Source organism: Thamnophis elegans, chromosome 5 (assembly GCF_009769535.1).
Source record: "Thamnophis elegans isolate rThaEle1 chromosome 5, rThaEle1.pri, whole genome shotgun sequence".
Lineage (NCBI taxonomy): Eukaryota > Metazoa > Chordata > Lepidosauria > Squamata > Colubridae > Thamnophis > Thamnophis elegans.
The window spans coordinates 76,665,760-76,690,191 of record NC_045545.1 but is presented as its reverse complement, the minus strand read 5'-3'; the positions used below and the strand labels follow the sequence as shown (position 1 = coordinate 76,690,191).

Genomic DNA, 24,432 nt, shown 5'->3' with positions numbered 1-24,432 from the left:
TCTCTTCAGTGAACGTGGCAGTTTATTAAGAGCAAATTATTCTTGATTAGTTTAAGACGTGAAGCCTGTATTGGTGCTTTCTAATAGAACTTGTTCAACAGAAATCTCCAAGAGAAACTTATATCTGCATGAAATTTAATATTGCTTGCTAAATACTGCCAATACAGTCTTTGGGAAGAAGAGTCAGCCCTATTATTGCTAGATACTACTGGGAAGAAATGCAGAAACTACCTGTTTTTTCTAAAATTCATCCTTGGAATTAGTTGTTTTTTTTTAAAAAAAACAACCATTTTTAGCTTTTTTTAAAAATGTGTTAAAAGGCATGGTGAGGAATACACAGGGAGAAATGAATTTTTAAATGATTTTTTGTTTATTTTTCTCTTTATTAGTACTGCCATTGTTTTATCAGCTGTTTTCATAGATTACTATAAAAGAGCCAGATGATCTATGGTGTAATCTCCATATCATTTTATCTATATTTTTGACACTATATTATCTATATTTGAAGATAAATAAAATGTAAGACAAAGCTTGGAATTTGTTTTAGAAGCTTTAAAATTAGTTGTACAGTATTAGGACATTTTCAGTGCAGCAGCAATTCCCACTCTCCAAATTTTTCTAATAATCTTCAAATAGATGGTGTCCATCTTCTCTCTCAGCTCCTCAAAACGCCATAAGTGCCACTAGCACTCTCCAATGCAGCAATCACCAACGGGTAGTCCATGGACCATGGGGGGTCCGTGAGAAAATGTTGGTGGTCCACAGAAAAATTATTTGCATTTTTTACATTGCACTAAATTCTATTTATCTTTTTTTTTTAAAAAATCATATTAGTAATCCGTGGGATTTAAAATTATGAATTTAGTGGTCCCTGAGGTCCAAAAGGTTGGTGACCCCTGCACCAGTAGACTAATGAGGGAACCCAAAAACTAGCATTCAACCTGCATTAGGGGGCAGTGTGATACCTTGAAATCTTAACCTATATGACAAGGGATTGGGATGTAGGATGAGATAGGAGTTGCTGACAGCAGGATGTGGCCTTCCAGTGGCATCAGCATTTCTGCTGCAAAGCTACACTTTTATGACTAACAAGCAACGAAAATTAATTTCCTAATGTTCGTGTTCATTTTCACTCAAGGCTGTTTATGAAATGCTGTTTGAAAAGTTAGAATGAAAGTTTTGATCCTTTGCAGACAACATGATCCTCTCATTCAAAAAGCAAATATATAACCAGCATATTTATATGAAAAATGAAAAGGTTAATTTATGTGTATAGATGCCACTTAGAAAGAACTACTGTATAGAGAGACGATGTAATATATCATGGAGTGTTAAGATGAGATAACCTTTACGAATACTCAGTCTGCTGTCCAAGAACCAACTGATTAATGGATGGACACATGATTTAAAGTCCTTCCTGCCCTCCCATCCCACAAACTGCATAGACTTCCAAAAAAAAGATTCTCTCTCTCTCATCATATTGGCAAATTATTTGGCAAAAAATATCCCATTTTAATTCAGTGGTACTTCCAAGTAAAGATACACTGAGTCCATTTTTAATCTGCTTTGTTGTTGGAATTATAATTTTTTTTATTTAAGGTGCAGTATGTGTAAAGATATCTTCAGATAAATATAAAAGTAAAGAAATAAGAACTATCTTAGAAATTCCTTCTTTGGATACATTCTTCTTTGTCCATTTTTGCATTTTTCTATTGATTTTCATTTGTTCCTTCTAAGCCATATGGATTATTTTCATATTTAATTGTGTTTCTTAATTCAGTTTGTGTACTTTCATTTTATTGCAGTAATGATGTATTTATATGTTCATATTGGCAGGAGGAGCTGGCTGGACATGGTAGGAGCACAGATTTGATATCCAGTTTTGCTATAATCTAAATTCATCATCTTTAGTATTTAATTACTGCAAGTCTATCATGTGTGCTTAAAGAAAACATACACATTACATTAAATTATTATCAACAAAGGTATAAAATCAGGCTTCTCCTCCTTCTGGAAATGACCTCAGCGATCTTCTAGTCCAACCCCTTGCAGGAGTCAGGAGTCTTATACCATCCTAGTCAAATGGTTGTCCAGTCTATTTTTGAAAACTTCCAGTGATGGATCACACACAACTCCAGAAGGCAAGCTATTGATTAACTGCTCTTACTGCCAGAAAATTTCTCCTTATTTGTAGGTTGTCTCTCTTTGACAAGCTTTCATAATTTCTTGTTCGGCTCTCTAGTGCCCTAGAGAATAAATCAATCCCATCTTCTTTGTGACAGCCCCTCAAGTAGTGGAAGGTAGCTATCATGTCCTCCTGATTCTTCTCTTTGATAAGCTAGACATACATAGATTCTCAACCGTTTGTCATACAATTTAGCATCCAGACCCTTTATCATCATTTTTGTTCTCCTTTGCACACTTTTCAGGCTTCAACATCTTTTCTGTATTGTGGTGTCCAGAACTAGATGCAGTGTGGTCTCACCAGCGATATTATCATTCCTATTGTCTTGACACTATCCTTCTGTTGATGCATCCTAGGACTACATTGCTAGCTCATATTTAAGGGATAGTCTAGTAGACACCTAGATTCCTCTTACAGTTACTACTGTTGAACCAGGTACCACCTATTCTATATCTACACATATAGCTTTTCCTACCCAAGTGTAGGACCTTACATTTTTCATCATTGAACTGCATATTGTTGGATTGGGCCCAGTGATTCAGTCTGTCAAGTGTTTTATGCAACTCTGTAAAGAAATGTTGAAACTGGTATATTCTATAGATAAGTACAAATGAATAGGATTGCACCTACGGTATTAGCAAATGGTTAAATGCTATTACTTCATGTACATGCAGTTAAGAAAATATTTTGTTCTACATTTTATCCTATTGTCTCATCTTTCCATTTATGACAAATGCATAAGTATGTGTGCATGGCATGTTTAATTATAGGTAATATTTTGTTTTTGATGGTGAAAATGTTGAGTTTAAATCTAATAGATTAACAAATGTCACTTTATAGTTTTTATTTTATTGTGTGTATATATTATGTAGTATATTAATCTGAAATGTCTTTGAATATTAGTATCTCGGGTTGGTAGTTAGATTGTTGGTTTTAGCTCCGAGCTTGGCGATTTGGTTGCAAATGTTTCATCCCCATCCGAGGCAACATCTTCAGTGCACTTTGGATTGTGCTTGTCTTGGGGAGCATTGGCCTTTAAATACTTTTCTGAGTCCTAATCTGATTTCAGGTTATGTGATTGGCTGGCTGTAGTTGTTGAGTAGTCCTTGGTTTTAAGTCAGACCAGGACTTAGGAAAGTATTTAAAGGCCAGTGCCCAGACAAGCATAATCTGAAGATGTCTCCTCAAATGGAGATGAAATGTTTGCAACCAAATTGCCAAGCTCGGAAGTCAAACCAACAACACTATATTAATCTATATTGTGATTTTGCTCATTTTCTAGTGTTTAGTCTAAATTTTAGTCTATCTAAACTCCTTCACCACCTGCAGTGTAAAATGAGAACTTCAGCAGTAGCACAACATGTAGGTCTAATCTTATTAAGGTGATAATGTGAATTTAATGGAGATATTCTGTCTTTCTTTTACCAGGGCTACTACCTCCCAAATTACAGACTGAGTTTTTTTATTTAGAATATAATGACATTACATTTTGTAATATTTTGACCACAGCATTCATATCTCAGTCTGTTTATGCTGTCACACATGCCTACCCATTTTACAGTTTGAAATTAATAAGTACTTTTGTTTTGTTAAAATCTGGAATTGGATCTGAAATGCTCAGCACTGAAACAAAGCAAGGGTGAGGCTCAAAAGAGAAATAGATTGCAAATAGATTGAAAGAGAAATAGGTTACAGGTCATCCTTGATTTACAACCATTTGTTTAACAACCGTTTGAAGTTACAGTAGCACTAAAAAGGTGACTTACAACCAGGGGTGAAATCAACTTACCTTCGCTACCGGTTCGCAAATGTGAGCGTGCATGCTCGCTTCGCTTGCCTGTGCCACCTACACACATGCACAAGACTTTCTGTGTATGTGCAGAGCATCAAAAATGGGACATGATGATGTCCGGATGGGTTGGCAAAGCCTCCCACCGCCCTGTTACCAGTTCGCCCGAACTGGGTAGAACCGGCTGAATTGCATCACTTCTTACAACCAGTCTTCATACTTGCAGCTGCAATCAGCATCTCCACGGTCACATGATCCAAATTTGGGCATATGTTTATGATGATGCAGAATCCCAGGATCATTTGATCTGCTATTTGTAACCTTCTCAATTGGCTCTAACAAATAAAGGCAGTGAAGAAAACCAGATTCGCTTAACATCCAGATGGTTCACTTAACAGCTGTGGTAATTTGTTTAGCAACCATGGCAAAAAAAGGTCATAAAATTGAGTGTGACTCACTTAATAACATCTTGCTTAGCAATGTAAATTATGGTCCCCGTTGTAGTCATAGGTCAACAATTTCTTGTATTTGCAAAATTAGTAGAAAGGGTACAAAAAAGTTATAAGAAAGGTTAAATATAGTCGGATGGTCACACATCCAATTTGTAGAAGGCATTTCTTTCATAGGAGGCATATTGTGTTTGAAGTATTTACCAATTAAATCTGGTTTAAAGAGAAAAATAACTTGGATTCTGAAAAAGGAGGAGAGGTCCTGACAAATATTATAAGCTATGACCATATTGGCTGGAGGAAAATAGGAGTTGTAGTTTAATACCTGACTTAATAGCTAAAGCTGGGCTTTTTTATGGCTGGAATGTAAATTGTTAACAATTTCTAGCAATCACTAGGAGTGCATACTTTGCATATGAATTTAGATACTCAGAAGCAACAAGACATATTAACTTATGTTTTCTTTCTATATATTTCATATTTTTTTCCTCTAAACCCATTTCCAATTCACTAGAGAAACAAACTAACTTCATTGCTTTTTTGACCCAATGCCAACCAGCCTATTTACTTTGCAAACTTGTTACCAACCAGGGAATATGTTATTCTTTCTATGCACTTTTATAATTTCCATCAACCTTGACTGGAATTTTTATGTAAGTGCTCATATAATGTAAACATTGTGTAAAATGGAAGTTCCCTTGTGACAAAATTTTAATGACGTTGGTTGGTTGGTTATGTTCCATCAAATTGTTGTTGACTCTTAGCAGCTTCATAGATTTAAACTCATTAAACTCATCTACCTCGTTGCTCGTAGTCCTTGTCTTCTTTTTGTTCCATCTTTTCAACCATTAGAACCTTCTCCAGAAAGCTGGGTCTTTGTATAATGTGATAATCTGAGCTTGCTCATTTGTGTCTTAAGTGAGAACTTTGGGTTGAATTCTATTTGGGAGGAGTAAACAATTAAAAAATAGAATCCTACTGAAAAGCTTGAGCACTTCTACACACCTTTCAGCACATCTTTTCCTTCTCTTTGAAATATATTTTGAAGGTACTTGTATAATAGATAGTCTTTGTTTAGTGACTGTTCAGAGCGATGGCACCGATGAAAAGCAACTTTCCTTGTATTTATGATCTTCACAGATCTGTAAAGCAAAGGAAAGCTGATACAAGATCATAAGCACAGTCTCCATTTCACTTAGTGATCACTTAGAACTTAGAGTAACAGAGTGGGAAGAGATCTGGAGGTCTTCTAATCCAATCTTCTGCTCGAACAGAAGACCTGTGTCACTCTGGACTCTCTTCTTAAAAACCTCCTGTGATATAGCACCCACAGCATCTGGAGCTTCACTTAACCAAGTTGCCAATCCCAATTGTGGTCACTAAATAAGGACTATCTCTAGATAAAGTATCACATAGTTTTTTTCTATCTTCAGATTATCAGTTTTCCATGATTTAAAACCTATTTGTTGGAGTATTCTTTTAAACATTAAAAAAAGTATTTCACTATCCCATTATTTTTTTAAAAAGCTTCTTCTACAAGTAATTTGATTATAAAATCCTATGTCATCCAGAATGTATCCAATTTAAAACTTTATTGCTCCATTTTGTCCTGCTCCAACAGCATATGGAACACTCACTTCAATTCACTGACTTCATTTCTCCTTTCTATATATTCACAACTGAAATGAGAACTTTATGAGGTATTAATTAAAAAGGGTTCCATTTATCCATGAACTATTCAATAAGGGTTGCAAGAGTGGGAGGGAGGAGAAATAGGATAATAAGAATATAATTGCTTTATTAAAAAGTATTGATGAAATAAAGGTTATACAAAAAGCAGTTCCTGAAATAATACATTACCTTTAAAATAATTCGTAGGAGAATTGTATCAGTATTATCTAACCATTGCAAGTAACGCCTACCATCTAACATGGACATTCCAATTAAATGCAAGTAATTCTTAGCTTAAGACAGCAATTGGGACTGGAATTGCCATTGCTAAGTGAAGTGATCGTAAATGACCACATTGCTTAGTGCTGGCAATCCTGGCTAGTCCCAGTTGATGTAACCCAGTGGTAAAATTCATTTTTCTTTTACTACCGGTTCTGTGGGTGTGGCTTGGTGGGTGTGGCAGGGGAAGGATACTGCTAAATCTTCATTGTCACCTCATTCTGGGGGCAGCCAGAGGTGGTGTTTGCCGGTTCTCCGAAATACTCAAAATTCCCACTACCGGTTCTCCAAAACCTGTAAGAACCTGCTGAATTTCACCCCTGATGTAACCTCAAGATATGTAGTGCGGTGTGAGCGATTATGCATGAAGAGGCAGGAGTCTGAGGTAAGGAGCATAGGCATACTCACAGGGGAATGCTGGGAAGGGCTGGCACAGTTGACGCAGGACTTATGGGAGGGCCAGCTCAGGCTGTGTGCAAATCAGGGGAGGCTGGAGAGAGGGCCAGCATGAGTCATTTACTAAAGTAACTTGTGACCTTACCTGCCAGCTTCCCCACTGACTTTGCTTTTGGGAAGGCGGCCGTCAAAGTTGCAAATGGTTATCACATGACCACAGCTTCCTGCAATACTGTAATAGTGAGCTGGGCATTTAAACACCCAGATTGTAGTCACATGTTTTTCAATACTACCAGAATAGCACTAATATAACATAATAACAATAATAACAGAATAACAGAACAACTGTGGCAAAAAAGTAAAGATAGTATCAGTAGTAATAGGCTCCTTGGGTGCAACCTCAAAACAACTGAAGCACCACTCGAACATCATAGGTATTGCCAAAATCACCATTGGTCAATTGCAAGAGTCAGCTTTATTTGGAACAGCCTACATTCTGCAACAATATCACAATATAACATCAACAAACAACATTTCCTATCCCAGGTCCTTGGGAAGGACTCGACAGGTGGATAAAAATGCCAAATCCAGTCTGAACATCTGGTTGATTGTTAGCCAGATGTTAGCCAGATGCATAATAATGCAGCCATTTTTACACTCTGTGATGGAAAATATTTGATTTGATCATATACCTTTCTTAGTGTAATAAAAAAGTATTGGCTGGATCCTGCCCCTGACATATTTGCTGACTATTTGGAAAAAAATACCATTTAGATATGCCATTTAGATTTTCAGCTTCATGTCCTATGTTTTATCTTCTAGATACAACCTGATGTTTGCTATATATTTATTTTATAAAGATCCAGAAGTTCCTGTCAAAATCAGGCACAATCTTGCATTTGTGTGTTGCTATTACATATTATTTTCAGTTTCCTAAAGAAACTGATTTTTTTTCTCAGCAACTCTCCTTAAACATAGATTTTCTTCTGTAACTACTGCAGCCACCAATCTGAAATACCCAATATATTTGTTTAAAGTTGTCTTTGTCAGGGTGCTTTCCACAGGAGAGACTTGAAGATGACCAATCGGTGTAGAGATTTTTTTTTCAGGGGGCAAAAAGTAGGTCCCTCATCTCTTGCCTTGGATTCAGGTGCTCTTTCTCTTTATATATTTATATTTATTTATTTTTTCTTGTGAGAGATGTACTCCTTAGTTAACCATAATGGACTGAATTCCCTTCCTCAGCTTGTAAAACACACCACATCATAAACTAAGCACAGCGCCTCAGTTTACACAATCCACTTGGCTCAGTGAGGCTGGTTAGTTTTGGGGTTCATAGACAGAGATACCATGGAAAGAAAAACTTGGACTGTTCTGGCAATTGGAGAAATGGGTGCGTTGTGGGGAGGAGAAGGAAGAAACGGGGTAGAAAGAAATGTCTTCATAGGGCTAAAGTTTGAGGGCCGGAGTGTTTTTGCTTTTGTACGCGAGGTGAAGTTTACCCGCCCAGCCATGCCTGAGGTAAGGGGAAAAGGGGCTGATCGCGACAGATTTCCTCGGCCTTTTTGACAAATGCCGCTGGCGATGGAACAGGTTTCCACCCCCTCTGAGCCGCCTGGGGATTGCGTCAAGATTGGAGAGGAGGATCCTCCTAGAAATAAATTAACTAAAAAAAAAAAAAGCCGTCCCACACTCTCCCCGCTCCTCCCTCCCGCTCTGTTTTGAAATGGGATCTGGCCGCTGCCTTTGATCGGGACATAATCGCCTTCTCCCGTGCTTGGATCCGCACCGGCGGGAGCAATAGGAGAAGCGCTTCGCTCCTCGCCCGGGCACGGATGAGCCTGGCTGGCATTTGGCGTTTCAACCGCGCCGCGCGAGACAACCGGCAGAGCCCCAGGAGGGTTTAGTGGTGGTGGTGGGGAGACCAAAGCCGAGAGCGGAGAACGGACGGGCGCTGAAGGACTGGGGCAAGCAAGAGCGGCAAGGCGAAAGTAGCAGGAGAGGAGAGGGGGGATGCGATCTCGGGGCGTCCTCCCGGGCTCGGCGGCGGCTGCAGCCACGGCAGCGGCGCGAAAGGCGAACCGCTGCTGAAGGACAGGGCGGAGGGCCATGGAGTCGTTCCCAGGTGAGTGGGAGGACGGCGGGTGGGTGAGTAGGGAACAGCTGGACCCGGACGGGAGAAACGCCGAACTCCATCCAGGAGCCTCGGGTGGGGCTCTGCGAAGGCTCCTGCCTGACTCTTCTCCCCGAAGGCTTGGCGGGCCCGGTCTCCCTGACCCCGCGCGTGGGACGATGTGACCCACCCGGGCGGGGAGGGGGAGGTTTCCGTTTGGTCGAGAGAGGCGGCTCGCCCGAGAATTTCGATGTCCAACTTCGCAGGTGGTTTTTTTTTTTTTGGGGGGGGGAGAAGGAGATAAGACACCGAAGCTGGGTGGGTGAAGACGACGGGGAGCGATGCCTCGGCGCTGCCCTCCGCAGGCTGGCCATGTGCGCCCCCTCCCAGAACAACCCAGCTGCTTCCTTTGCCTTTCTGCTTTTCTACTTCTGGCAGCACTTTGTCCGATGGACACGCGTATGTATGCTTTTTTTTTTAACTTGAGGACTGGCCGCTTGGTGAGAGGTAATGAAAAACGCGGATTGAATATGCTTCGCTATAATGTGTATGGATTGGCGTCTCGGTGCTAGTAGGCTCATTTCACAGATGTAGGTCCTCCGACAGCTACTCAAGAAGTATCCCTCCCCCCCCCCCCCCAAAGACAAGTATTGAGTCTCCATGTAGGCGCTCGGCTAGCCTCAGAGCGAGTGGTTTCGGGCGTTTTCTTTTGCAAAGAACATTTCTTTGACCTAGGACCGTTCTTAGGGAATGGATAGTCCTAGAAAATGAAACAACTAACATGCAATTGTGTTCACTGTCCCTAAAGACCGTTAATTCATTGGCATCATAGGAACAGTCCGTTCTCTCCCCCCCCCCCAAAAAAAACCCTCCAATCTTACAACTTCAGCTTTGGTGAGTAAACCCCTCCCCCCTTTTCCTAAGAAGTGAAAGAAACTGAATAGACGTCTCTTTATATATAAGAATACTGTGTAGCCTTTTGTTAGACTAGCTGTGGAAGATTGTGGTTTTTTTTAGGCTGAACAAAAATACTTAGGATGCACCCTTAAGATGCAGTAAGAATTATCCAGATGTGTTTTTAAAAGTTTGATATTTATGTTTGAAATAACATCCCATTTTAAGGGACTAGATAGTCCTGTCAACCTAGGACTATCTAGTCCCTTAAGATACATTGATCCTATAGGCACAGCTGTTGGGCGTCCTGAATTTTTGTATCTTGGAAGCTTTAATTTTGTTAGATTTGGGTGCTTATTCATAGCAGGAAAATTACTTGGTGTAACTTCTGAAAGCTTTATTGAAACAAATTCTTATTTGTTACTTCTGAAGTCTTTGGACTAAGAATCAGAATAAAGGTGAAGCTGTCTAGAAGGACTAGCTTTTCCTGCTCTATAATAATGTAGTTTACCTGTAGAGTCAATTGCAATCATTCCATACAGGTACTTGGAAGCATCTCCCATTTGTTTTAGTGAAAAGTTTGTTATGTATTTATCAAATTTCTATAGTCACCTATCTCACCAAAAGCAGTTACTTCAAGATATAGATATGTAAGATTTCAGTTTTCCTTATCTGTTACTTTAATTCAATGTAAGTAGAGAACATGTTTGAGGAAATGCTAAATGGTCTATGTAGGAGAATATTTATAAGGAAAATGTATGTTTTTGTGTACAGGAAAAATTGTAGGAAGTCTGACTGTAGTTGCCATTGTTTGTAGGCTTCAGAGGGAGAAATCATTTTAAACCACTTGTTACATAATATTTTGTTTTAAAAAGTGCCTGGAATGGTTTCTTATTTTTGGATGAAAAGTTAGACATGTGAACAAAAGGTATAATTTTCCAAATAGCTCAACTATGTAAATTAGCTCTATTAGAGGAACTTCTAGCTGTCATAGTCATGATTTCAGTTTTTATTCCTTTTCATGCTTTAGCATTAGACTTTTCTAGAAGGGGAAAAAAACACCCTTCTGCCTATCAACTGTGTATGTGTGTGTAATAATACATGTTTTGTTCCAACTGGAATATTGTATGAAACAGATAATGACATTTTACATTAGTGAAATAGAAAGAAAGTAGTCTTGGTAGAAAATGTTGACCTTAGTGACAATCTAGTACCCCCTAAAATTACAATTTTAGGAGTTTTAGTATACTCTGATAATCTCAAATTCAAAACAGTCTATACCAGAACATGAAAATGAACAGAATGTAAAGAGAAATACTTGTGCACAAATATATGTGTGTGTGTGTGTGTGTGTGTATTTATTATATATATATATATACACACACACACATCTCAAATAAAAGGCAGGATTGATGATATAATTATCATCATGCCTGTTTTATTGGGTAATTCCTAAGGAGTGAAATCATGAGGATTTTTTTAATGATAGGAAATATAAGACATTATGCAATTTCATCCACTTAAAAACTCATTGGCATAATTTATCAATTATATTGTATCACTGGCAGGTGCAAGCTACTGCTAGTACTATGTATTTGCAAATTTACTATTGCCGTCAGTCTTACTTGCCATTTTATTTCTGTATTTCAGCTACAGATTTAATTACATTTCTCTTTCATTCCAATTATAAATACATTTACTTGAAATCAGCCCTCTAGAATTACACACTTGCTTTCAGTTAAGTTCACAGAATTGCAGATTCTGTGCTTTGCTTTGCTATTTTTTAGCTTTCTGTATTATTATACTTTTTGCAATTGATTTTTAAAATAAAAGGGGAAGTCAAGAGAGAACTTAAGTTTTATGTTCTTTTCTAACCCACTAAGCATCCACATGGTATTTGATGGATATGATATTTCTTAATGTTTGAATTTGTATTTATATAACTCTTCTGATTAATGGATGAGTGTTCCATAATGTTCTATTATATTCCTTTTTTACGTTGTGGCTCTGAAAAAATCTATTTCAGTAGATCCTTCAGCCTAGTCTTTATTTTGCTATAATTCAGTTTTTGACAGAGGCCCAAATAATTATTTATTTTACTCATGCATTCAACTTACCTGTCTAGGCTTTATTCCTGCTATCCAGTTCACTTTGCCAAATGATCAGTATTAGTCTTAAATTACAAGACTATGTCACATCTTCTACTCTCCCAAGAGATGAACATAAACCTCCTAAAATAAAGGCTCTTAGGAAATGTCTACATGTTGCAGCAGTTCAGAAACTGTTCCAAATTTGTACAAAATCAATTGGTTTATAGAGTAGGTTGACTTATGTCAGTTTGGAAGAAATCTGGATATTTCCCTTTGTAGTACTGAACCTTTATCTTGCTTGTAAAATGGTCATTTCCCAATTTATGGAGCTCTTGCCTCACTAAGAGATTCTGGTTACTGGACTCAAGACAATAATTACTTTCAATTTTCCCTTTCCAATTTCTAATGTCTGTCTCTCAATGTTGTTAGGAAGTATTTTCCCATCTCAAGTCGTTGCAGCATTATGCAACTGTTATTAGAGCTAATAGGAAAAAAGCATAGTTACAAAAAATACAAGCATGCTATAATTTCACAAGTATAGTTTACCAGAGACTTTTAAATGCAAGAAAAATGTTATCTTTCCAGCTATGAAGTTGCTCCCCGTAATAACTGCCCAGATATATTTTGCAAAGGATCAGAAAAATATACACAATATGGGATGCTTAGAATTTGTGATCATAAAATTCTGGACTTGAAAGGGGCTATTGAAATCCTAACACCCAATCCATTGCTCTTTGTAAAAATCCAAATTCAAACATGTACCATTTATGGTTGCTTATCTTCTGCTTTAAAATGTTCAGTAAAGGGGAGCCCAGGGAAGTCCAGTAAAGGGGAGAATGGTTCCGCTAATAAATTGCTCTTACTGTTAACAAGATTCTTTTATTCTGTAACTTAAATCCATTATTCTATATCTGCCCTATCATGCAGCATCCTTACAGGTAGTTGAAAAAACAGGTAGCTATGATTTCTCTTGTGTTTCTTCCTTTTTAAAGTTGTGCTTTTCCAGTTATTTGTCCATGAACATAATTCCACTTAGGTTCATATTCCACAATCATCCTTCTTGCCATTCTCTAAACTATTATCTTTGTCTGAAACCTTTTTAAAAGTATGATACTCAAAGCTGATCTCAAGATAGGGTCTGACTAATATGCAGTTCAGTTGAACAGTTGTTCTCCTTGATTTGGGAATGTTATTTCTATTCCTGCCTCAAATTGCATCTGCTGCTGATTCAGTTTGCAATTAATTACTATTAATTAATCATGAGTAGTATTCTCCAGGCAGATGTTCCCCATTATATATTGGTTCATTGACTTCTATTTTACAGCGAAAGTTATTTCTAGCCATCTCTCTAGTCTCTTAAGAGTGTTTTCATTTTTGCTTTATAAGCTAATAGTTATATCACTCAGTTTTATCTCATCTGCAAATTTAATAAACATTTCTTCCATTCGTTGAATTTATATTTTATAATTTATATTTTATAAGACAAAAGTGGAGGCAGTATGCTACGTCTCATATTTGGGTAGACCAGGTTGCCCTGATAGACTGGTTTCACCAGAAAAAACATTTCTTCCATTCATCTAAGTTATATATAAACTTCTTGAGAAGGGCAGAGCCCAGACGTGAACTTGGAGGCACCTCATTCAATTTTTGCACTGAGTGTGATGAAGCAATGTTGAGGATCAGTAATTTCAATGTATGATTTTCAAGCCAGATATCTATTACCTTTTTGTTAATTTGTTAACAACTAACCTCCTAACCTCCATCATACTATGATGGTGAGTATAGGTTTTCTTGACACAATCATTTAGTAGCTAAATGTTCAAGTTCTCAAGGTTACATATAGTTTCTAATCTTGGATGTGATCATCGGAGACATCTAAATGTTGCTACCAAATTGTAGCACTTAACTATGACAGTGGAGAGAATAAGGAAGATGGCATTGATGGGGAGAACCATAGACTGTTACCTAGGCAAAATGTCCTTTCTCCACAAACACTCAGAGAGATGGTTGCAAACTTCACCAAGAAGTTTATGGAGCAAACAAACAAGCAGCAAAGAGAATGTGAATGCAAAAATATAGATGCACACATTTATTTAGTTGGGGGAACTAAATCCCCAAAAGTTCAACAAGCTTGGCTTGAAACAGTTTCAAATCCAAAACAGCAGTGGTTGAGCAAAGTCCAACAGTCCAAACATTGTAGATGGATTCCAGGCCAATACTGGTCAAAGTCATAAGGTTTCAAGTCCAGAGTCAAGGCATATTGAGGCTGAGTAAATGGTTGTTGTTCCCAATGGAGAGATCTGAGCTCACTGCACTTCTTAAATAGAAGCAATCCTGGTATGTGTTGCTCATTTGGAAGAGCATGACCCTTCCACTCGAAAGAAATTGAACAAATTAGATCTACGTGGGAGGTATGCCAGAAGGAATCATTTACTATACAGAAAAAAAAAACAAGAGGAAAAGACTAAAGTTGGCCCACGAACATCCTAGACAAAGCTAGGACTTTGGAGGAAAATGTGCTATGGACGGATGAGACAAAGGTAGAATTATTTGACCACAGTACCAGAACCAAGCACAGCATTTCATTGAAAGAACCTGATACCAACTGTAAAACACTGTGGTAGAAATGTTATAGTTTGGGGCTGCATTGCTGCATCAGGGCCTGAGCAACTCATCATCATGAATTGCTATGATGATGAATGTTCCATGAATTTTTCATTATACCAGAAGATGCTGAAGATAACATGAGACCATGTCAGAAAATTGAAACTCAACCAAAAGTGGACATTGCAACATTACAAAGACCCCAAGTATTCCCATAAATCCACCAAAGAATGGATGAAAAAACTAAATGGAAGGTGCTGGAATGTCCAAATCAAAGTCCAGAGTTAAATCCTATTGAGATGCTTTGAGGTGATCTGAATACATGGCAGAAACCCCTCAAACGTTTCATAGCTGAAGAAATTCTGCAGGGAGAAGTAAGGAAAAATTCCTTCCAGCCTAATTTCAGGTTGTTTCTTGCAAAGGGGGCAGGCAATACCAGATGACAGAGCCAAGGATGTCCTTACTTTTTTCCACAGAAGGAAATGGAATATTTTGTTGAATAAAATTATTGCAAAGTCAACTTTTCATAGTTTGATGTTTAACACCTTTACCTTCATTCTTTATATATATTGCTTGGATGAAAATATGCAGTACATTCCAGTGTTTTGAAAAAAGAAAACTGTATCTCTGTCTACTTTTGGCATGTCATGCAGAATTTTATACACATCAGTCATATTCATGGTGGATGCTGTTGAAAGCCTCTGAGAAACCAAGGAGCACCAAAACGGATGTATCATTCCACCATAGCTGTGTCATCGGCAAGAACAACTAATGCTATCTCCATCCTGAACACCAGCTGAAATGGGACAAGATAATAGATTTCCTCTAAGGTCACAAAGAGTAAGGATCTCCAGCTTCTGTTCCATGGACCAGCACCGGTCTATGGCATGCCAGCAACAAGTCTGTGCAAACAAGCGAAGTCCCATCTCTGCGGGATGGCAGGCAGCCCATCTGGTCTTGGAAAAATATTTATCCACAGAATTGGTCCTTGATATCCAAAAGTTGAGTCCTCTGATGTAGATCTTTAACTCCATCTCAAGGGCGCAACTTTAATCATCTGGGAGAGATCTGGAATTAATAATCAGGTTGCCAGACTTTCACAAGACTCAGGGATGTTTTAGACAATTTACATCATTTCTGTGAAGGTACTTAAGTACTGTATATAGTTAGATGTTCATTGGAACATCACATTTCCATATTCAGTAGGGAAGATGTAAATTTAATAAAATAAATTCATGCATCAGACAGATGTGATAAAATTTCCTATTAACAAGCAATATTATTGCAGAAAATATGTTAATTATCCCTTTTTCTTGAAGGTTTACTAGCTGAATGAGTATTTTAATTAGGAATACAGATATGTTTATCAGTTTAATATTAGCTAGTTGAACAGTATTTGTTACTGGCTAAAGTTTTAAGTTCTTAATCTTTATAGTTTGCTCATGTTTCCCTACTGCCCTTGAATGGGCAGTAGGTTCATACTCATTATGTTTTCAGAACAAAAAATGAAATTATATTCCATTGTATCATCTCACTTTTAAGATCATTTTCCTTAGACCAACTTAGTCTTTTTCATTCATCTTCCATTTCTTTGCATTTTATATTATATTGTAGTCTTATTGAGACAGAGCTCATACTTTTGATACAGTAGAATTTCTTGTTCAAGTCCTGTTGAATACAAAAAAATATTCAAATGGTTTTGTTTACAGTTTCTTATATATTTATATAGCTATAAAATTATGGTTATTTTTTCTGAGCATAAAGCAGCATGTTTGCTTTTAAACATTCTTTGCCAAAATAATTACTTTACAACTTACCCTCCTACATAGATGTTTAAACTATTTTCACACATTACAACTATCTCATTATCAAAATAGCTACTCTTCATAAGTACTCTTTATAGCTGTCTGAAAGCCTGCAATCAGAAGGTGTTTGTCACGTAATAACTTAGCAAAAAAGGATTTTTTTAAAAAAATGTGTACATGTGTTCTGAAAATGTGTATAAGTATCAAAGAGACAGGTTCCCTATAGGCTTTCATATTTGCTGAAAAATGTATTTAACACCTTCCAATAATTCATAAAAATGGCATTGGATGATAGCCTCAGATTCAGTATGAATAGGATGATATAGAATTCAAAAGTCCAGTTTTTCCCCCCAAATTGTTACCAAAGTTAGCAAATGCTGCACCATGTCCAATCAAAATACCAAGTGCTTAGCCATGCAACTAAATGCCATTGAGAGAATGTGATGAGAATAAATCAGTTCTAAGCTTGGCAAGAACTAAAATGGTCACGTGATAGTTTCACCTTGTGTTCAGTTTGTTCAATTCACATTCATGCTAGCTTTGCTCAGCCCACTTTCTAAAACATTTTCATTGGCATCATAGGAATGGTAACTACTGCTATCATCTGCGGTCAATCTGGATGTGGTAAGTGCAAGAGTGTATTGTAAACAAATAATTGTAGTAAAAATTTAAGAACCCTTTAAAAAATCTAATTCATTTTATGCATGTCATAGCCCTGGAATCAATAGCAAGTAACATATGGATCTGATAAATACTACTTGCTATTCAATTTTGAAAGAAAAATAATGCAGAAGACAGCTATCAGTATAAGAGTAGGTAACAGACTGGATGTAAATATTTAAACGGTTACTCAAAGAACAACTTATTTTATATCCTCAGGAAAGGACAAGAAGCAATGGTTTTAAATTTAAGGGAAAGAGACTTGTATTCAACCTATACAAAAACAAAGAAAGCAATTCAGTCTGAACATTTATTTAATTCTTCATAGGATGCCTGAAGATTATACAACTGCTTTATAACTGCTGCTTTTGGAATGGACAATTGGTCAGATTAGAAAACTTCCTATGAAATGCCTATCAAGCTGATTTACCTACTAAGGAACTTCTGTATAATATAGATTCACATAACATGTTAAACAAGTCAAAAGTTAGAGAGTTTGGGGATTCAGGAAGTTATGGAAACCTAGCTATTCTCTTAGTATACTAAATGGATCAGCCAATATTATTTATTACTTTGGATATAACATGTGTATATCCAGTTGTATGTATTTTATCAATCTGGTTTAGTACAGTATATGAACCCTATCAGTGTGAGGTGTAAACTAGTTTATTGCCTTTGCAAACACAGAGAACAGTTTTCTCCTTTAAAAGAAAAGGAAAAGCACAAGATCAGAAAACCTTGATTTGAGACTATCCAATGTGGAACACAGTTGATCAAGTAGACATAACAGGGACATTGGTGAAAAGTGCCAGTGTGGTAGGGATGCTTAGAGCCTAAGAGTGATTCACATGCTAGCCACTTGGACATTCTTCTCTTAGTAGTTAATGGAACAGCCTCCTCACCAGTTCACACAAATGCCATTAGTGCGGGGAATCCCACATTTACTAGCTGAGAGATAAATTGATGTAAAAGCATTCCATTTTCTGTAACTTTATCTTATTCTTTTTCGGTAATTCATGTCAAAAGAAACTCAAGGAAAAAATTGCTTTTTATTGAAGTGGGCTGCCAAAAGCCTTAGACTTCCACAACAACAAAGACTCAGCAGTAAATCTTGGCCCTTAGCTTTACACTGTTAAACCAATCTCCTTGGTTAGGACAGTGGAGAGTTGCCATTTTTTTACTATTGGTTTGCTTGCGTGCATGCGCAGAAGTGTCTGGGTGGCTGGGCGGGGCCTCCTGCCACTGCCACTACCGGTTCGCCCAATCTGGGCTGAACCGGGAGCAACCACCTCTGGGTTAGGACTTGAGAAAAATCTTATGGGGATAGCTTAGTAAATGAATCCAAATAAATAAATGATTGACTACCAAAGTAAAAGTGTATTTTTTGTGGCTCTTATGCTAGGTCAAATCAGTAACTTTTTTCCCCCTGTCCTTTCTACAAATTAACAGACTCTTTATAAGGGACACGTTAGCTTTGAAGCTGTGTGTTTGCATAACTATCAACTCTGGATCAAGAGCAGTTGATTATCAGTGTATGTTTTTTCAATTATGTTTATTTAAAGCTTTGAATAAAACAATGAAAGATAATACAGATTAGGAGAAAAAAATTGAAAAAAGATAAATGTATTCAGGAAAGAAATCCTCAAACAACTCACCACAGGTATAAACGATTCTCTAATCTCAATACCTCCTCTTAGGTAACAGATAGACAATTCTTCATCCCATTTCTTTATAATAAGCAAGTCAATGAAATAACATCTTCAGTCCAGTTACCAGCAAACGATTCAAAGAAAGCTATCAGGCAGGAACTATTAAGAGTTACAGGTAGTCCTTGATTTACGACCCCAGTTGACCCCAAACTTCTGTAGCTAAGCGAGACAGTTGTTAATTGAGTTTTGCCTCATGTTATGACCTTTCTTGCCACAGTTGTTAAATGGATCACTGCCGTTTTAGGTTAGGAAAATGTTTTTAAGTGAATCTGGCTTCCCCCATTGACTTTGCTTTCAGGTCACAGAAAGTGATAATATGACCCTGGGAAACTGCAACCATCATAAATCAGTTGCCAAGCATTCAAATTTTGTTCACATGACTTTGGGGATGCTACAATGTGTGATAAGCATGAAACAGTCATAAGTCACTTTTTCAGTGCTGTTGTAACCTTGGTCACTAAATGAATGGTTGTAAATTGAGGATTTCCTATAGTTCTCACATTTGTTACATATACAACCAGCTGCAAATATCCCTGTTATCAGCACTGATTTACAGATGTTCGAAATAAAACCAGAAAGCCTCTTCTATAATATACAAAGATTTCCATCTGCTGCAATAATTTTTACCAAAGCGGACTCTGTGAGATTGGCATTTAGAAAACAATTACTTTGATTTCGGGCAACTGCCCAAGAGCCCAATAATCCTGGATTATTTAAAGTTAAGGAAAACTAAAGATAAATATAATGAAACATACATTTTGGAGTGTTAAGTGTTCTTTTTTAAATACATAAAACCATAGAAATGTTTCCATGACAGAAGTAACTAAATACGAAAAATAGAGCTAAAGCTGTGTGGCAATTCCTGAAAAAGATCCCGAAAGCAGAATTGCAAAGAGGAAAAATAAAGAAATGATACAAAAACTATAGCTGCACAAAAATCTTTGAAAAAACGTAAGCATCGGGGAAGCAAACAAACAAAAGGAGGTGGAAAGTTATCAGAAGACTGTTCTTAATTACAAAAAAGAGATTTGAGCAGCTAAAGGTCAGAATGAACTGAGCTGATTTTAAGATAAAAAAAATAGGGCTTCTTCAGATATATTCAAAGAAAAAAGAATCAGTACAGCAAGTACATAATTAAAATTGCAAATATTAACACTTAACAATAACAAGAGAAGATAGAACTCCTCAAATCCTATTTTGCTTTGTCTTTCCCAACTGGGGGATATAAATTTAATTAGGCCATTGTGAAGGGCAAGATTAAATTTAAGATTCATGGTCAGGGAATATCTGTCTGAATGAGTTGAATTCTGAATGAATTTCATCCCAGAGTACTGAAGGATTTTGCTGATATACTGTGTTGACTTTGTGAAATCCTAGAGAACAAAAGTATCAGATAAGTGAAGAACAAATTGTTATTGTCATCTTAAAGACCAGCAAATACAATTCCAGCAAACCTCCTTAATTAGGTCAGCATTTCAGTAAGCATAAATTACTGTGATTTCTGCAAAGCATATGCCAAATTATCTAATGACATTCTAATTAGCACTTAGTTAAATTTGAGGTGGATTACTTGACAACTAGGATCTGAACAGATTGAAAAAAAATGCTTTAGCAACAGTTGAACAGTGTTTTTAGATTTATCAACAGAAGTATAGTTTCTAATCCTTTATTTTTTTAGTAGTCAGGTGGCATCTTGAGGATTATGTCCATTTTTAAGCCTTACGCTTTTAAAAGAGTCTGTTCAAAATCAGATTCAGAGAAGATCTGGGACTACAAACTTAAGTATTGGTGAAAGAAAAGACAGATTCTTGGAGGGTTGCCTTAATATATCAGAAAATATATTTTCTGATATATTTTCTAAAAATAAGACGGGGTCTTATTTTCTTTTGATCCCTGAAATAAGCACTTGTCCTTAATTTCGTGGAGGTCTTATTAGGTGCAGGAGGTAGCAAGCGTGGTCACCTCATGGCTGCTGCTGTTGTGTTGCAATATTTTCGTGGGAATCTTATTTTCAGGGAAACAGATATCATTTTTTTTAATCATCCTAGAATATACATACATATACATATACACATACACATACATACACACACATATACACACATACATACATACATACATACATACACACACACACACACAGACACACACACACACACCGAGGTGGCGCAGTGGTTAAATGCAGCACTGCAGGCTACTTCAGCTGACTGCAGTTCAGCAGTTTGGCTGTTCAAATCCCACCAGGCTCAAGGTTGACTCAGCCTTCCATCCTTCCGAGGTGGGTAAAATGAGGACCCAGATTGTTGTTGGGGGAAATATGCTGACTTTGTAAACCGCTTAGAGAGGGCTGAAAGCCCTATGAAGCGGTATATAAGCCTAACTATTTATTTATGGTCACAGACCAAAACATGAGTACTACAAAAGAGATATAAGAGAATTGATAATAGCATCATACTAATCAGTCACCAAAAGCTTAACTAAGGGAAGTTACATCGTTCTCCTCTAATGGTTACAGCTCTTAAGAAAAATTTGAACCTGAGAGGTGATGTATGAGGAGATATCTCCAAGGCAATATACAAACAAATTACAGCCATTAGGTCTAGAAGGGACGATTTCAAGAAGAGACAGTAACTTAGATCTGTCTGCGTTATACATGGAGCAAAATAGAAGGACGTGCTCCACAGTTTCAACCTCGGCTCTGTCACAAGGGGCCTAGAATATACAATAATAAATGTTAAGTTATAGGAATAAGAGTTGGTGAAATCCTAGCAGTAATTTCATAAGATAAAAACAGTTTAAGAATGAAACTAATTACTGAAAAATGTGGTGGGTTTTTAAAAAGATATTCTCAAGGAGAGGTGGACAGCTGTCTATCAAAGTTTAATTTGGATTCTTGCACATATTATGCAGCTAGCCACAATGGCATCTTCCAGTTTGACGACTCCAGTAAATGCATTGGAGGAGTATTTTTCTTATACCAACGCTCAGCTAATACATGTGCCGTTTCTCCAATTTTTTCTGACTTTATTTGTAGCCAACTCTTGATCCTTTTCTTTCAGGCCATTAGTTTGCCACAGCTTAAGAACTTTTTAAGTTAAGGTTTATCCAATCAAAGTAAAGTTTGGCACCAATGTATAGATATATTTACTGTGAAATAAACTACTGGGAAAAATACACACTTTTATGAGAAAAGAAAAGTGTGTGTGTGTGAGAGAGAGAGTGGTGGGTGGCTGGGAGAGAGAAAGCGAGCGCTTTTCATTTGCAACACCAAATTGTAACAGCCTTCTTTGGATATTAGATTATAAACGACTGTGACATCCTTCCAGATAGCATTAAAAGCTGAATTATTCCAGAAGTCCTTCAAAGCTTTAATACTGTTGCTCTCTTGTCATCATGATCTGTAGGATATGGAATAACAATCATGGGGTTATAATAGGATTATTGTTTTGTGACAGTAAAGTGCTGGAATGGATGTTTTGGTGTATCATTTTAAAAGGGTAAATAGTTAAGTGTGGACATTTTAAAGCTTTATATTTATTGTAAATGTTTAATTGTTTGTAGTGTTACATATACTGTGGATACTTTAATGATTATAAGATGTAATGCGTCAAATAAAATTGGTAGCACAGAAGTTTGATCAACATGACAGTTTTACTAAATTCTGGACAAGAAAAGATGTCAACTGTTGATTTATGTCAAGTAAATAAAATTACTCTACTTTTCAGAGTATAAGATGCACTCCCCCCCCAAAGTGGGTGAAAATTGTAGTGCATCTTACGCATCAAATGTTGTCAAAGCCCTGCCCACTTGCCAGCCCCCACCTGCTGGCTATTTTCAGTCTCCACACATCACATTTGTGTCCTCCACATCCTGTTTTTTTGCCTCTGCACGTCGCATTTTCAACCTGTTTCAAGTGACGGGGATCAGTGCTGCTGAATGGGCCATGCCAGCGGTGAACAGTTCATGGAAAACGGATGGTGGCAAATGGGCCAGGCCAAACAGGCCGTGGCAGCGGCAAATGGGTGGTGGCAAACAGGTTGAGGGGGTGGCAAATGGGCCAGATGAATACCAAATGGATGCTGGGAGGCAAAGACATACTTTTTCTTGTTTTCTTGTCCTCCCAAAAAGTAGGTGCGTTTTATAGTCCAGAGTATTTTATAGTCCAGAGTATTTTATAGTCCAGAGTATTTTATACTCTGAAAAATACGATATGTCAAGTAAATAAAAAAGTATGGCAGCTTATGATTTGTTTAAAGAACGGGTTCTCTGTTTTCCCTTTTTAAAACAAGTTCAGCAACCTGCTTGTTTCTTTTTATTTTTTAAAACAAACTCACTGACTTTAAATAATGACCCACTCTTGTTGACATAACACCGAATATCTACCCACAGAGCCAAAAAGTTTAGAAAGTTCAGAATTAATTATAGCACTCTTCTAAATTAATCCTGCATTTGTCAGACACATGGAAAGAAATTTAATTGTGGTGTCAGTAAGCATGCTTTTTTCCCCATTGCTTTGAGAGAATTACTGCAATTAAATTTTTGAGGAAAGTTAGCATTTCCATTACCTTTATAGAATTAATGTAAGTTTATTGCTACCTTGCCCTAAAATGTTAATCCTATGGTTAGTTTCTGTATATTGCCTTAGTATAATAAAAAGTGTTGTTGAGGAAGAAAACAGAAAGATGAACTTAACACTTCTTTACTTATATCTATAAACCCCACTCAACAGATTGTTTCTCTATTTAATGACTATAAATGTTAAAAAAATCTATTCGGGAATGTCCTTTTCTGATCTTAATACCAATGCCAATTCTATTTATGGGTTTTCATTTCATTTTGTTTTGTAGTTAAGGTTAAGTTATGAAAAGAGAGCCAGTTTGGTGTAGTTATTAAGGAACTAAACCAGAAACAAGAGATCTTGGGTCCTTGTCTTGCTTTAAGCACAAAGTCGCTTTGTTGATCTTGGGCCAGTCCTTCTTTTTTAGCCCAGGAAAAAAAAATGGAAGGGCAAACCACTTCTGAAAATCTTGTTAAGAAAATGGCAGGGACTTCTCCAGGCAGTTAAAGAGCCACGGTGGCACAGTGATTAGAGTGCAATACTGCAGGCTACTTCTGCTGATCACAGGCTGCCAGCAGTTCGGCAGATCGAATCTCACCAGGCTCAAGGTTGACCTAGCCTTCCATCCTTCCGAGGTTGGTACAATGAGGACCCAGATTGTTGGGGGCTATACTAACCCTGTAAACTGCTTAGACAGAGCTATAAAGCACTGTGAAGCAGTATATAAGTCTAAGTGCTATTGCTATTGCTATTGCTAATAGAGTTAACAAAGTCTGTCTGTTTGCCTGCCTGCCTGCCTGCCTATCTAGCTACCTACCTACTCTAACTGTTGTAAATAATAAGTTGAAGCTGAAGTGATTTAGTGCAGATATATTGTAAATGAAGGTTGTTGATGGCTATTTTGTATATGTTCATTCAGATTTTGTAGGCATGCACGTTGCTATGATTGCCATATAATGTGCTTTCATAATCCTTGTGAAATACTTCAGAAAGATGCCTCAAAATATGCAGTATTGCAAATGTAGCAACTGTTTTGCACCCGTTTAAAGTAGCCACATTTTTTTCTAGGGGCCATAGGGTAATTAAGGAAGACAAAAATTGCAGCTTTTTATAGATAAGTGCTATTTGTATATCCTATTTGTATATCCTGCTGCACTCAAAGTGCTGTTTTGGAATTGAATTGGAAGGGCTGCATAGTCAAGTTTTCTCATTTAAAGGAGATTTTTTTTT

General features: G+C 37.1%; 1 protein-coding gene across 1 annotated transcript in view; it reads left to right on the top strand.

The window, feature by feature from the left end:
* Nucleotides 1-8,537: 8,537 nt before the first annotated feature.
* Nucleotides 8,538-24,432, top strand: part of SULF2 (sulfatase 2) — a 108,222-nt gene continuing 92,327 nt past the window's right edge. Inside the window, 1 exon segment of the mRNA XM_032219086.1 lies at nt 8,538-8,894. Within this exon segment, the coding sequence (XP_032074977.1) occupies nt 8,879-8,894 (16 nt within the window). The 5' untranslated portion in view covers nt 8,538-8,878.